The sequence below is a fragment of the Peromyscus eremicus genome, chromosome 1, assembly GCF_949786415.1.
Source record: "Peromyscus eremicus chromosome 1, PerEre_H2_v1, whole genome shotgun sequence".
NCBI classification, from domain to species: domain Eukaryota; kingdom Metazoa; phylum Chordata; class Mammalia; order Rodentia; family Cricetidae; genus Peromyscus; species Peromyscus eremicus.
Genome location: NC_081416.1, coordinates 151,484,063 through 151,499,599, shown reverse-complemented (window position 1 = coordinate 151,499,599; position 15,537 = coordinate 151,484,063). Strand labels below are relative to the sequence as shown.

The following is a 15,537-nucleotide window of genomic DNA, read 5'->3' as shown; positions in this document are numbered from 1 at the left end:
CTCTTTTGTTTGCTAGAGTTCAGCAGGGTCTCCTTTCTTAGGCCTCTTCCCTGGCCTGGTACCCATTTATTTCCTTTCTTCATTTTTTTGATACTGGGTTTCATGATGCACAGGCTGGACCCGAATTCACTACGTAGCAAAGGATGACTCTGAACTTCTGACCCCTGCCCCCACCGGGGTGCTGCACTGGATACTACAGAGGGCCCCACAGGCCTTAGTACCCACTTCTGCACAAGAACCTACGTGTTCTGGCTCCACCCCTTTGAAGCTGCCTTAAAAAGATGTCTAACCACAACCCAGTGACGTACCTAACGACAATACTCTCGTTTTTAACAGGGCACACATTCTTTATCTACAGCAATGTGATCTTTGGCCCTACAGAGTGTGTGTGTGGGGGCGGGGGGATGGAGGGCTGAGCTACAAAAGGGGAACCTGCTGCTTTGTTTAAAAATGTACAGATGTTGGCAAGTGCATTTGACAGGAAACACCCCTATCTGGCCACCATGCGTGTTCAGTTGACTTTCCTGTCCTTGCGATAGCCGAAGTCTATTCTGGTGGTTGTGACGTAGCAGGTCATGGCTCTCCATCATGGTGACCTGGGATCTTGGCTGCATAATGTTTCCATGAGTATCTCAGTGTCCCTAACAGTCCCTGTGGCTGAGCATTGCACAGCTTATGCAACCTTCCCATGGTGTAATTCAGAAATAAATACTGTTGTGTGCACAGGCATTACTTAGTTACTCTAGTAAGGATGATCCTGACAGTGTGCTTGGATTAAACTAATGGTTTCTGTCTCCAGAGCTGGGCCTCTGAGAGGATGCTGGGTTTAACGGTAAACTGCAAACAGCTCACTGTGCCTGCATCTTTTGACCCAGAGCCAGCCAAAGGGGCATATTTCCATCTGCTACAAGCCGCAAGTCTGTCTGTGACCGTAAACTGTCAGAGTGTGACTCCTGGTCAGACGGCCAGATGAGATCAGGACAGTGGGTCTGGGGGAGCGTTTTAGCACCACACAGGTCCATGTTCACATGTTGCCTCTCACTAGCACATAGCCTTGTGCTGGCCGCTTCACCATGGTGAAACTCTTTCCACTGTAAAGTGGGGCCCCAGATGGCGCCTTGCTCACTGAGTGGCAGAATGGAGCGCTGTGCTTTCTGATGTCTTATCTCTCACCCTTCCAACCCATAAGGCTGCTGATGCTGCCTCTAGTCATGTCTCCCCCCCCCTTCCACCCTTCCCTCCGGTGGTTTCTCTAGTGTCACTGAGACTCGGGAGCTCTGGGTCTCAGCAAGGCCTTCCCTAGAACACCTCTTCTTTGGCTCCTGTGCCAGCGCCTCTCCTGTGGAGCTACGGAGAGGTGGCCGTGGGCAGGACCAGGCAGTTTCTACCTCGAAGGTGGTAGAAAAGTCACCACAGATACTCTAGACAGTAAGGTCTTCCGCCATCTTGGCGCCTAAGCCAAGATTCAGGAACTCTTGGTTCTCGGGAAAGACTCGCTGAGAGAGCTCTTCTCTTGTTGGCCTGGTCACTGCCAAGGTCGTGATCTTGAGTTTGTCTTCGTTTTGTTCCCATCTCTGTCTGCCCTGCAGCACCTCCCACATCCTTCCAGATGTCCACGGTCAGGGCAGTGTCAGAAAGGTGAGAGTTTTGTCTTCATGGGAAGATGGACATGGCTGTGCTGGAGGGTGATGGCTCACCAAGTTCAAAGGTTTCCTGGGAGCCCGTGGTGCTGGATTTGGAAACAGGCATGCTGGTGTTCCCTGGTATCTTTAGCACAAAGACAGAGTGTTTTTCCCTGATTATTATCTGGGTCTTGCTGGAGTTCAGAGAGGGTGACTTAATCTTAAAAGGAGGTCCTGGGAGTCCGAGGAACTGGGGCCCATCATCCCCCGGGAACAGTCAGCACCAGCCACGCACACACACACACACACACACACACACACACACACACACACACACACACACCCTGGCCCAGAAGCCACGGCTCCTGCTCGGCAGATTGTTCATTCCATTTCTGAGGCAGAGAACACATCGTCCCATTTGCTGTAGCTGTTCTGTTTGGGCTCCGCCGTGATCTGCTCTGTTTGTTCTCGTTGCGTTCAGAGTAAACTCCAGGGGCATGAAGGTAGAGATGCTGAGAGTCGTGTATGCCTTAGGTTAGAACTGAGCCTCGTTCTGTCCCGCCCCGGGAAGATGACAGAGGTAGAGGGAGCCTTTGCTGCAGACTTGGCTGGATTTATTAGTCTAGGTGTGTGTGTGTGTACACGGTGTATGCACATGTATGGGGTCAAAGGGCAATGTCAGGTGTCCTCCCAATTGCTTTCTACTTTATTTTTTAAATTTTAAAATATTTAGTGTGTGTGTGTGTGTGTGTGTGTGTGTGTGTGATGCTGTATGTGTGGATGAGTGTGCCACAGGATACTTGTGGAGGTCAGAGGACAACTTTCTGGAATTGGTTTTCCCTTCCTCCTTTATGTGGGTTCCAGGGACCAAACTCAGGTCGCCAGGCTTTTCTTTATCCACTGAACCACCTGATCAATTCTCTTATTTTCTGAGAGAGGATCTCATACTAAACCCAGCGCTTACTGATTCAGCTCCTGGCTGGCCAGCTAGCCCTTGGGACCCTTCCTCCCTGTCTCCCCAGTGCGGATTCCACACTGCTATGCCCGGCTTTTTAATGTGGGTGCCCAGGACTGGACTCAGATCCTCAGGCCGGCATAGCAAGTACTCTACCAACTGAGCCGACCTCCCAGCTCCTCACCCTGAGAGCTTCTTTACAAAGACTCCTACGGGCTTTGCAAACATAGAGCTTCCCCCCCCCCGTAATCCACCATACAGCGTGGCCTGTGCCGACTGTGCCGCTTTCCTGGCAGCATCAGCCACCACTGGCCCTTCTCTCGCCCACAGACACAGTTTCTCGGGGTTTACTTCGTCTCGTCCCAGGAGTTCCTTGGCAATGCCTACGTCCTGGCCGTGCTTCTGTTCCTCGCCCTCCTGCTGCAGAGGACGTTCCTGCAAGCCTCGTACTATGTAGCCATCGAAACCGGGATTAACCTGAGAGGAGCCATCCAGGTACCAGGTCACACCTGTTTGCCACTTTCGCGGCAGGCAGGCCTGCTTTACTCAATCTTGTAGATGAGAATAATTCTGCTGTGAGTTTATTCTTTATGCTCTTCCCTTGTTTAGAACGATGGTTAGTTGGCTGTGGAGCGGGAAGTGCAAAGTTCCTTGGGGCTGGGATGGGGACTTGGAAGCCGTGGTAGCTCCAGTTCTGCCTTGGACTAGACTGATACAAGATGTCAGCTGCCCAGTCGTTGGTTCTTCTCTACCCTGGAAAATGGCAGGCATCACCAGTCAATCGCACGTTCTCTCCTCAGAATCCTTCTCTAATTCTGGAGGTCTAGCAGATAGCATGCTTGAGATAGGCAAACATATAACGTATCAGCAAAACATCTAAGGTCCATTTGAACTCTCAAATCTAGGGTCTCCAAGGAGAGATTCATGACGTATAGGCCCAAGAATTGATTGGCAGGATGGTCAAAGCCAGAAAGGACTCAGCGTCGTGGAGGATGGTGTGATGAGAGCCATCCCAAGCCCCAGGGCTTCCGGTGGGACTTGAGCTCGGTGCTTGCGTGGACAATCCTGGAGGAGAACAGGTCACATAGGATAAACGCCTGCCAGTGTTTCACACCCATCCAGAGCAGTGCGGCCCTATACACTCATCTGGGACCACATGTCCCTGGCTTGAAATTCTCTTTGTGCAAAGAGGAGAGCGAGGCCCAGGACCCGTTCTGCCATCCCTGTTGATTTTCACAAAGCTGTACAAAATCCCAAAGCCGCCTCATCCATCAGAAGTATTCCCTAGAAAGATTAGGTGTTGGGATCATTTTCGGGAACACAGGCTGATCCCGTGAGAGCCATTCAGAAGCGCGGTCTGAAAGGGGCTGAACAGAAGAGGAAAGGACAGCTTAAACCGAGGCAGTACCAGAGGAAGCGCGAGTCATCGTGAGAGTCTGTATTAACGATGCAGATGTGCAAATGACACTGTCCAGCTTCAGTGGCTTTCCATGGAGAAAACAGTGTGTGCTGGAGAATATCAGCAGATGTGAGAGGCGGGCACACCCGTGACACACCGAGACCCTCTCAGGTTCATGGGGGACTCGGAGCTGAGAAGGACCAAACTGTCGCTCAGTTCTGGACCCCAGCCGTGGCTCCAGTCCCTCCAATGACAGGCCAGCTTACGCCACCACAACCAATTTTGTGGTTGGATAGTCTTGTCATCGGGTCTGTTTTCTGTTTGTACATCATAAATCACACAGCAGCCCAGTATTTTCCAATTATGCTACAAGAGCCCCCAAATGGGTTTTTAATACACCAGCCTATAATTTTTTTTATCTAACAGAATCTTTTACATTAATAAGAGAGATTAAATCATGTACCACAAAAAGGAAATGATAGCATTCGTTATGGAAACAAAGTAGAAATAAAAGACCTCTTTCCTTTAAGAGATTTCCAGAAAATTACCTACAGAAAATGTGTCGTCGTAGATGAGAACCTGTATGTAATTTACCAAACAAAATCCCTAAATTACACACACACACACACACACACACACACACACACACACACACGTGCGTGCACAGTTGGTTGTGATTTGAGTCAGTGCTTTATTTAACGGATTACTCATGCCCGTGCTTCATTGAAAGTTGCTGGTTAGCCTTTAAGGCTTAATTTCACATAGCCAGGAAGTACATGGAAAGTGCATGAATTTGTCCAAAAATATCATTGCCATTATTTCCAGCCTCCCCCCTGCTGTATATAAACCCCAGAAAGACACAGAAGAGTCAGTGCTTTCAGAAAGCCCGACCCACAAACACAGGCAAGCTGAGCTCAACACAAAGATCATTAAAGGCTTTGCCACAGAAGTGTGGTGCGATTGTGTCCCAGAGAGCAGACGCCCTGCGGACATTGAAGACAGGACAGAATTCTTCCTTGTTCCGGAGCATGTAGCTTGAAAATCCAATCTTTCTGTACGGCGCTGACAACCAGCACATAGAGCTTTTGGGTCTGAGCCCAGAGGCAGCCATTACCCTCCATGCTGCCCTATGGGAGTTTTCAGGGTAGCTGGGTTTCGAGGGATGGTGTGGGCTGACTGACCCGGGTCTGCTGATGCTGACCCCTTGCTTTGTTCCAAGGCTCTGTGATGGCATGACTTGGCCCCGGGGTGAGGTGACCCAACTAAAATGGGCTGATCCTCACTTCATCATTTTTATGTCCCTTAAATGTGTTCTGCACCGGTCCCCAGTAAATCAAGAACGCAAATAGATATGAAGACCTGCTTTTAAGATTTAGGAGCTAATTATGTCTTGTCCCCAAGGGAGGTCACGCTTGCTGGGGAAGTAGCTGCTTTGGCCTTGGATTCCTGCCTTACTTGATCTATGGTATCTATCACTGCCAAGTTGTGGCAGAGCTGTGCTGGGGCTCTGTTGGGATGTCGGAGAGGCCTCTGGCCCCTCCCAGGTCTGGGGTGGTGATGGAGATGGTAATGAGGACAAATGTCAAGCGCTCTGCTCTTCTTTCTAGACCAAGATTTATAATAAAATCATGCACCTGTCCACCTCCAACCTGTCAATGGGGGAAATGACTGCTGGGCAGATCTGCAACCTGGTGGCCATCGACACAAACCAGCTCATGTGGTTTTTCTTCTTATGCCCAAACCTCTGGGCTATGCCAGTTCAGGTATCAGATGGTGCTGGGGGAGCGCCTGTGTTGGGGGCGTAGGTATCAGGGGAGGGGAAGCTGGGAGGCAGTAGGATACAAACCAGAAGCTGCTTGTGTCCATTCTGTGTCCGCCTGTGGGTCTTCTATCCCCCAGGGTCTGTCCATGTGGTGTACTGCTGGTTTCCCCAGGGCCCCATGCACTGCAGGCCATCTGGACAGCTCTCAGTGATCAGAGAAGGTAGTATCATTAGGACATTGCAAGTGCAGCCAACTTTAAAGGACCCACAGGATAGTCATACAAGGAGCAGTTTTGTAAATACTAAAAGCTGTATGGTAGGGATTTGGAATGTCGCTCATTTGGTAGCGTGATTACTTAGTACCTGGATTCAATCCCCAGCACCACATAAATCTGGGATGCTGGTGGAGGCAGAAGGATCAGATCCTCAGGGCCATCCTCAACTACAGAGCAAGTTCAAGGCCATTCTGTTGAAGTTATTTGAATTGGGGTCTTGTTTTGTTACCCAGACTAGCCCCAAGGTCCTGAGTTCCTGTCATTTCCTGACTCAGCCTCCTGAGTACCTAAGATGATGGTCATTTTTAATTCATCAGAGACGGTGCCTTCATGCTTACAAAACTGTCCAGCACACAAGAAACGAGAGGGCTGGGATGTGACTCGGTGGGATATATGCTTAGCATGCATGAGCTCTGGGTTGGTTCCTGGCCACCACCCCCACCCCACACACAAATGATACAATCTTAACCTCATGGCAGGAAAGCCCACTGGGTTGGGGTTCTGGGGCCGGCCTGGTGACCCAGTGCCGGCCTGGCGACCCAGTGCCAGCCTGGTGACCCAGTGCACTTAGAGCCTTTTATGATACTGAAATTCACTCCTCTTCCAGGATTTTAATCTGTTTTAAAATCATACACATTTCTAAAAATGACATTTTGATGGACAGTGCTAGTGTATACTTTCGATCCTAGCATTTGGGAGTCTGAGGCAGGAGGATTGCCTCAAGTTTCAGGCCAGCTGAACTGCAGAGTGAGACCCTAGTGTTGGTGGAGGTGTATCTGGAGACCCCTAAAAAAGAATCCTGGGTACCCTGGAAGTTTTCTCAGAGTCTGGCACAACCCCAGTGGCTGAAGTACAGACACCCTGACTGCCTCCATGCAAGCACGGCATGTAAGAATGAAGGGACGTGCCGGGCAGGACTCCCAGGAAAGAGTCAGTGGAGCTATCGAGTAGGAGGTTCATCTCTTCACACGGCCCTCTGCCCACTGCTCTTAGTCAGTTAAGCACAGGGAGGGGACAGTGGTGGGGTCATTTCACAGCCTGTTACCTGCTAACGAAGGAGGCTGTCTGTGATTGATAGAAAGTGTAGTGCCCCCGCCTACTCTACCCTGGAGCTGAGGCCGGGAGCCTCATGCCAGATTGGCACAGGGCTGGCAGACTGCAGGACCAAGCCAAGAGGACTTTCTTTTCTCTCTTCTTTCAACTAAGGAGGCCAGCACGTCTGTTCTTCTAGAGTAAGCCATGCAGTTAAAGGTGCTTGTCTTTGACTACAGCCCGGAAGGCTGTTATCTGGGAGCTTTGGGGGGGCGGGGGAGGGGGATAGGCAAGAGAGATTTACATTTCTCATGAATAGTCATAAGGAGGCATCCATTTGCATAAAGCTAGAAGCACACTGAGTTCTTATTTCAAAGGAAGCCTGTCAGGCTCAAGCAAACTGGAAAGACACCAGACTCAGGTGTGGTGGCTGCCACCTGCAGTCCCAGCACTTGAGGAACTGAGCAGGACCCTCACGTCCCAGGGAGGCCCAGGCTGTGCCACAAGACTGTTTCAAAACAACAGAAACGGGACCTGTCGTCCCAGCTACTTGGGAGACTGAGTCAAGAGGATTACAGGTGAAGGGCTAGCCTGGGTTACAGAGTGATTCGGCACCTGATCCCTACACAGATAACTTAGTGAAACCCTGTCTCAAAATTTTTTTTTTCTTTTTAATGGGTCGAGTAGAAGGGAACAGGAGAACATGCCTGGATAGCTCAGTGATGGAGGACTTGCCTGGCGTGTGAGAGGCCCTGAGTTCAATCCCCAGTAGCACAAAAGGGGTTGGTGGTGGGTGGCGATGTACTTCAGCTGGTGGAGTGCTTGTCTAGCATACTGTGATCCTAGTACTCAGGTAGGTGGAGGCAGGAGGATCAGACCTCCAAGGCCATCTCCAGCTACACTGCCTGTTCAAGGCCAGTCTGGGATATATGAGACTCCGACTTTTGTTAAAAAAAAAAAAACAAAAATTAAAAGGCAAGCCACCAGGACCATTAACGCACAGCCCATTCTCAGCGCCTGTGCAGTTCTGCCTGGCATGGATGCCACAATTTTGCCCCTTTGCTCACGGGTAGCTTATTTTGAGTGAGACATCAGTCTCAGCAAATAGAATAAATGGTGCTGTCTCGTCTCAATTCTCAGACACTCCCTGGTAAAGCAGACTTAGAGAGGAAATGAATCCTTCAGCTAGCTTTCTGGTAAATGCCCTTGGTTACCAGTGCAGAGTCTCAACTCTGTGTGTACCCAGTATATTGCTTTCCCATGCCTAGTCCTGCGCCCTACTCCATCCCCAAGGCATTGGAAAACTTCCCACTCTAAGGAACTGATGGTGGGGACGGTGCCAATGCCCTCTGGCGAGGCAGCCCTGGAGCAAAGAGTTCATCTCCCGTCACCTTCTCCAGATCATCGTGGGCGTGATCCTCCTCTACTACATCCTGGGGGTCAGTGCCTTGATTGGCGCGGCTGTCATCATCCTGCTGGCTCCTGTACAGTACTTTGTGGCCACCAAGCTCTCCCAGGCACAACGGAGCACCTTGGTGAGTGTCCCAGGATGTGTGTGTTCCATCTCTGCCTTTCCCCATGTCTACCTTCCCTGGCCCTCATCTTAGTAGCCTCCTCCCTACACTCACAGTCCAGGCCCCAGTTTCTATGAAATGCGCTTAACAGACTGGCCAGGAACATATTTGTAGGGCAAGAGCTGGGCAGATGGCAAGGATATGGATTTGGTGCCTTCTCCTGGGCTGAGCTAGGGCCACAGGCCTCTCCCCTCTAAGACACCAACACCACCACTCCTGCCCCCAGGAATACTCTAATGAGAGGCTGAAGCAGACCAATGAGATGCTCCGGGGCATCAAGCTGCTCAAGCTGTATGCGTGGGAGAACATCTTCTGCTCAAGGGTGGAGATGACGCGCAGGAAGGAGATGACCAGCCTCAGGGCCTTCGCTGTCTACACCTCCATCTCCAGTGAGTGCACCTGCCTGTAAGCCTAGGGTGTCAGGCCTGGGTGATGGGCGGGCTACAGAAGCCAGAGGCCCCTTGACTGACTATGGTGGCTGAACTCCCAGAAATCAGTGTTCCTTAAAACATATTCATGCTGTATGCCTTTAATCCCGGCACTGGGGAGACAGAGGCAGGGAGATCTCTATGACTTCAAGGACAGCCTGGTCTACAGGGCGAGTTTCAGGACAGCCAGGGATACACACAGAGAAACCTTATCTCAGAAAAAAAAATTCCTTTCTGCTGGTTTTAAGCATGCGTATTTATGTGTGCGTATGTGAACATGAGTGCAGGTGCCGTTGGAAACCAGAGGCATGGAGCTCCCTGGAGTTGGAATTGCAGGCAGTTGTGACCTGCCGGTTGTGGCTGGTAGGAACCAAACTGGGGTCCTCTTAAAGAGCAGTACATGCTCTTAACCATTGAGCCCTCTTGCCAGCCCAGAAACCAGCATTTGTAATTCAATTAAGCAAATGTGTGAGAGCCTGCCATGTGCAGGGTTCTACACTAGCTATGGTACACAGCAGCGAGAAAGAAAGATGAGATCGTTCTTGACAGGCAGCAGAGAGCAAACGGATAGCAAGGGTTCCTGTTGTTCTCACAAGCACACCTGAAGCTACTGCTGTTTCAGCCAGTGGCTGTGGCTCTGCAGTTACTATCCCACATCTCAGGTGGCAGCCGGAGACTTACACATCCAGCTGCATCTGTCTCCTGCTGCTGCCACCAAGTACAGTTTTTAACGGAATCTCGGTTGTTCTATTTACCTCGGGAGTCAGAGGCTGGGGTGAAAACCTGTTAGCTCAGAGAGGTTGAGGAGTAACTGACTTCCCCCTTTGAAGGCATCGCAGAGAGCATCCTGCTCTGCCAAACCAAAGAAGACAGCCACACTCCCAGTCCCTCCCTACTACTTCCTGTGCATCTCTAGCCATCTTCCAGACCCCCTCTGACTCTTTATGATTACTTTCTGTCAACTAGTTGCTGGCTCTGCCTCCTGACCCAAGGTTGATTTTATTTAATTAAGGCAAATTCAAACTCTGGGTTCACAGTGTGATTGAACATCACAAAACAGATTTCCAATTCTTCTGAGCATGAAATTTTTTCAGAGTCAGAAGTAGCTGTCACTGCCCCAGTGAAGCCGTCGACTCTCTGGGGTATGCAAAGGAAAGGGCTGGCTATCTGCACAGAGCAGAAGTCCAAGCAAGCCTTTTCCTCTGTATAAAACCCTCTGGGTTTAGAGAGATACACATATGAAAAACACTTTACAGAACAGAGTAGTAGTGAGCTAACTAATAACAAAGAAGTTAAACTCCACAGAGGAAACTTCACCATCAGCGAGAATCAGCAGGTCCAAAAGCCCCCATAGGAGAAGGCTGTGGAGATTGCTCAGCCGGTGAAGTGCCTGCTGTGCCAGTGGGAGGACCTGAGTTTGACTTACCAGAGCCCACAAAGCCAAGCACAATAGCATATGCCGGTAATCTCAGGACTACCCCTGTGTTGAGCTGGGAGGCAGCGACCGGAGAACCCCTGAGCTGGTGAGCCTGATAGATTGCCATATGCAGTGGCAAACAGAAGACCCTGTGAGAGACAAGGTGGAAGTTGAAAACTGACACTGGAGATTGTCCAGTAACCTCTACACATGTACCACGGCATGTGCACACCTGCACTCATACACAGAGCACCAACACACACACACACACACACACACACACACACACACACACACACACAATACACAAATACAAAACAACAGAACACGTTAAGAGAGCCGGGTATGGGGACACACACCTGTAATCTCAGAACTTGGGAGGTACAGACAGGAAGATCATGAGTTCAAAGTCATCCTCAGCTACATAGTGAGTTTAAGGCCAGCCTGGGCTGCTTGAAACCCTGTCTCAAAACAAAACTAGCAACAACAGCAGACAGACAGACAGATAAAAGAATTTTTCTCTCAATACCTTGAAATAATAAATTATCCAAATGATAATGAAGTTAGCATGTTTGATATGACTAAAGAGGGTTTTTTTTAAGAAACAAAAGCAACAAAACTACATAGGAGATTATCAGGGGAAGAAAACAAAGAACATTCTAGAAGTTAAAATTTTAGTTATTGAAGTTGACTCAGTGTACATTCTCTTGGCCAGAAGGAGGGCTCATTGAGGTCAGGTGATCATGGGGCACTGGTCCAAGTTTGATTCAGAGCTGATGCTAATTCATTCTTCCATGGACTTACCCCATGGTGGTTGCTTTCACAACTCATTATTGGGATGTAGACATGTAGCCATTGGCAGACTCACTCTGCTTCCCTGACCTGTCCAAGTTAACACCCATTTTGGTAAGAAAGGCTCAGCCCCAGAGAGAAAAAGGAAGCAAGCAAGCAAGCAAACCAATTCAGTGTCCAGGTTGATCAAATTAATATGGCTGAAGAGAGAATTAGTGATTTAGAAGCTGTGTGGGGTGGTGAGTTGGGAGCAGTAATGGAGGACATGATGGGAGTGTCTCCTAGATAGAGTCTTACAGTAGGTCCATGTTCCTGGCATTTGTGCTGCCTAGGGGGAGGGCTTGATGGGGCCAGGTAGCCACCATCCATCACAAGGAATGCTTAGCCCTGAGCAGCTCAGGTAGTCCCTACTCCCACCGTGTACCAGGTCTAGCTGTACCTCAGACAGAGCCTGGTCCAGTCAGCAGTGGCTAGGTCATCTTCCATACATGATACGTATGTCTACATAGGAAGGCTTAAGACCCAGTTGTCTCAGAATAGAGCCATGGGCATGGCGGAGTTCCTGGTCTTTTCTTCATCTTCACCCCCGACCCTCTGGGTTCTCCGAGCAGGTACTAGGCACTCCATGAGATGGAGATGTTAGATCAGACCGTCTAAAGAAGCCAGTGTCCCAGACCCGGGCCCACTTCCGCCTTGTCTCTGTTGGCTCTGCCTGACTGCCCAGCCTGGAGCTAGTGTATTTCCATAGCCCTGCCCTGCATACAGCGTGGTGAGTGATAAGGAAACAGTGATAAGGTACTGAGGAACAAGATGGGTGGGGAGGCTTTTCCCCCTAGGAGACACCCTCTCCCAGCAACACTGTGGCTCACCATGCCTGCCATGGAGAGAAAGCAAGGAACTTGGAGTCACTGGGTCCCCAGAATTCCAGGCACAGTGGGCATCAAAGTAAAGGCAGCCTCAGTAAGTGCAGTTGAGGGCAGGTGACAAGTGTGTATTTACTTGCTGGGTTCCAAACTGCAGCATCTTAGGATGTCTGGTCCCGAGGCTAGTTCCTGGCCGGCTGAAGCGCATCCAACAGGTGCTGTTTGTTGCATCAGGCTCTTGGAAGATAAGCCATGGCTTTGGGTCCCAGGGTCAGCAGGATTTGGGGAAAGAACTAGAAGGAGCAAAGGCCTTGGAGCCAAGAAGTCTTCCCAGAGCCCTGTAGCTATCCACGAGGCCTGAAGGGACAGGCAGAGCAACACAGGCTGGTCTCTGAAGGGGAGTGAGGAGGCAGCATTGTGATTATTTTCATTATGCATATGTATGGGCTACTACATGATAATTCATGCATGCACACCCTGTGTGATGATTAAATCAGAGCTGCTAGCATTTCCATCTCTTTAAGCATTTTATCTGTAAATTTTGATTAACATAAAATAATCGTGCATATTTATGAGAGACAGTTGAGGTTTCATTGTGTGTTCAGAATGTGCATACATCAAACCAGGTCATTAATGTACCCACTTCCTTATCACTGCTCATGTTAAGCTCTTTGGAGACACTCTCTAGGCATTCAGAAATATGTAAGAAGTTATTGTGAGCTGTAGCCCCCGAACTGTGCACCCAAAAAGGCAGCGAGGGCAAGTTCTTTCTCATGTGGAAGCTTTAAAAAGCCAACCTTGAAGCTGGGGTGTAGAGCATCAGTGAAGCGTTAGCTTGACACACAAGCATGAGGACCCGAGTTTGATCCCCAGCACTCATTAAAGAAAGCAGCAGGTGGGGGCCTGTGCTTGTAAGCCCAGTGCTGTGGAGGCTGAGACAGGAGGTCCCCTAGGACAGCTGGCCAGCCGGCCTGGCCTAATCGGCAACCCCAGGTGCCGTGTAAGGACCCTGTCTCAAACAAAACTAAGCGGTGGGTGCCTTCCAAGGAACGGCACCTGGGTTTGGCCTCTGGCCTGCGTGTGCATGCACGCACACGCGCGCGCGCACAGTCGGTCTCGATATGGAACAGTGATTGGGAACGGCAAAGAGAGGAGGCTAGTGGAAGGCTGCATAAGGGTGTGAAAGCACAGCTGCCTGAGTGCGGCTCCCTGTCCTCAGCAGAACGCCGAGAGCTCAGCGCTGCTTGCTTGGCGTAGTTGTCCTTGCTGGGGTGTCTCTTCTGAGAGGGTGTGTCGGGTGGGCCCCCCCCCCCAGCTGCAGGCACATGCTTCCTGCTTCAGTTGAGGTCCCTCAGTTGTCTTCCTGGACTCCCTGCGTCTCTTTCCAGGGATCAAGGCACAGGTCATTAGGCTGCGCTAATGGGAATCTCATGTTCTCGTCTCTGGCGCCAGCCATGGGGTCCTGGCAACATGAAAGAGTCCTGGCGTTGTTTTTCCAGATGGGGCCCAGCCTGGGCATGCTGGATGGACTTTCAGTCTGGTCGTATACACACCCTGTGGACAGGCTGTGGGGCAGACATGATTCCTCCTGACACTTTGTGATGGTTTCATGGATGAGGTCGCCAAGAGGTCTGGTGTCTTGGGCAGTAAGTGAGACAGGGACTAAAGGAGGCATGGGAACATCCACATGCCCTACTTTGCAGAGGAATGACAGAGGAATCCTGCAGCCAGCCAGCCAAGATGCCACCACCTGTCTATGCTGAGCTTTGCTGAAGCCCTGAGCAGGAGGAAGGTGTGGGCAGGGTCTGCACAGTCTTAGGGGACATTGGCTGTGAGTATCAGCTGCGCACGTGTTGGAGCCACAGGGTCAGTTCCAGATGCCCGTCTTTTGTGTTACTCACCTGGCCTTGTGCCTTGTTTCTTTCAAGCGCTTATTGACTGGCGCTGGGTGAGAAGGCACACGAGCCCCAGCCAGAGGTTATGTATAGAGGAAGCCCACCAGGCAACAGTGTGGTGATTGACAAGACCAGAAGGGGGCATTCTGGATGCCCACAAAGTTATAAGTTGTGCCCGACCTAGTCTTAAAGGTGATGAGTGTCAGGGAATGCCTGTTGGAAGTGAAGCCCAAAGTGGTTCCCCAGGGTAAGCATGAGTTGCCCGGGTGAGGAAGGAACAGCCAGGCATTAAGGCTTCGAGATGGAGAACATGCTGGTGGAGTCCGTCTCAAACTTCCTTTACTAGGATGAGACCAACTCATAGAGCATGTGTCGTGTGTCAGAGCGCTGGGCTTGCCCCTGGGGCAGGGAGCTGTGGAGGGAGCTTAGGTAGACTGCAGATGTGATTGCAGTCTGTCAGTGCTCTGCTCAGGGGTCTGGACTCCAGACAGGCAATGTGACAGTCTCAGGCTGTGTCTTGAAAATTAAAAGGCCAGGAAATCAACTCAGCCACGTGTGAGGGCTGGGACAGGCGTGCGTCCACAGGGCATGGCATAGCCGTTCTCCACACTCCACACACTGCCTGTCTGACTGTCTTTTCTCTCTCTGGACTCCTCAGTGGAAACCTTGAGTCTTTTGTCTTGTTTTGTTTATATCTTCATCTTTTTGAGACCTTCTTACAACTGGCCTGGAACTTGTAGTGTAGCTGAGGATGGTCTTGAATCCTGACCCTCTCACTTCCACCTTCTGGGTTCTGGGTTCCAGGTGTGCACCTCCACACTCAGCTCCTGGTCCCCTTCTTTCTCCAGCGCCTCTCCTTCGTTACCTGTTCTTTCTTCTGCTAATCAGTGCGGCCACTGAGGGTCACTTGTGTGCATCCTGACCTGGTTTGGCAGAGGTTAGCTGAGGAGGAGAGTCCTCAGTTAGAGAGCCAAAGTCAGTTGGGCTGGGGCCTCCTGGTGCGCTTCTCCTAATGCCTCCAGCAACAGGGTACCATGCCCCTGCCTTCCTCCACACTCCGCTGACTTTGCTGGCCTCAGACTAAAGGGAAAATAGCTCCCGTGCACATTTCCCTTCCTCCCAGCACAGCTTGCAACTAGGACAAGCTAAGTGCTCGCCCTCGGCCTTCCCTCCACAGGAGGCAGAGCTGGAGTTAACCAGGGAGCAATGGCCACTGTGCCTCCCTAGCACTTGACTCCTAAAATATTTATGGCAACTTAGGAAATGAAAAGCTTCTGGCATTACAGTGCCAGGCTGGTGCCCACAAGGTCAAGCAGCGTTCCTTGGACAAAGCCCCGGAGCCAAGGGCTGGGTCTGCTCTGGTTTGGGTGGGTCTGTCATCTTCTTGCTAACACAAAGTTCCCTCAGGACAAAGTAACGTTATTGAATTGAGGGAATAGCTCCTAAAGGATCTTCGTAAAACACCCGTATCTGTACCGTCGCACATGGACTTCACCTTTACAGTGGCCTTTAAGGACTGGGCA

General features: G+C 50.7%; 1 protein-coding gene across 2 annotated transcripts in view; it reads left to right on the top strand.

The window, feature by feature from the left end:
• Abcc8 (ATP binding cassette subfamily C member 8) overlaps positions 1-15,537 on the top strand; it is a 72,128-nt gene that overhangs the window by 18,457 nt on the left and 38,134 nt on the right. For both annotated transcript variants that reach the window (XM_059274413.1, XM_059274405.1), the window contains exons 7-10: positions 2,908-3,072; positions 5,584-5,739; positions 8,446-8,580; positions 8,846-9,008. In XM_059274413.1, the coding sequence (XP_059130396.1) occupies positions 2,908-3,072; positions 5,584-5,739; positions 8,446-8,580; positions 8,846-9,008 (619 nt within the window). The remainder of the gene's footprint in view (positions 1-2,907; positions 3,073-5,583; positions 5,740-8,445; positions 8,581-8,845; positions 9,009-15,537) is intronic.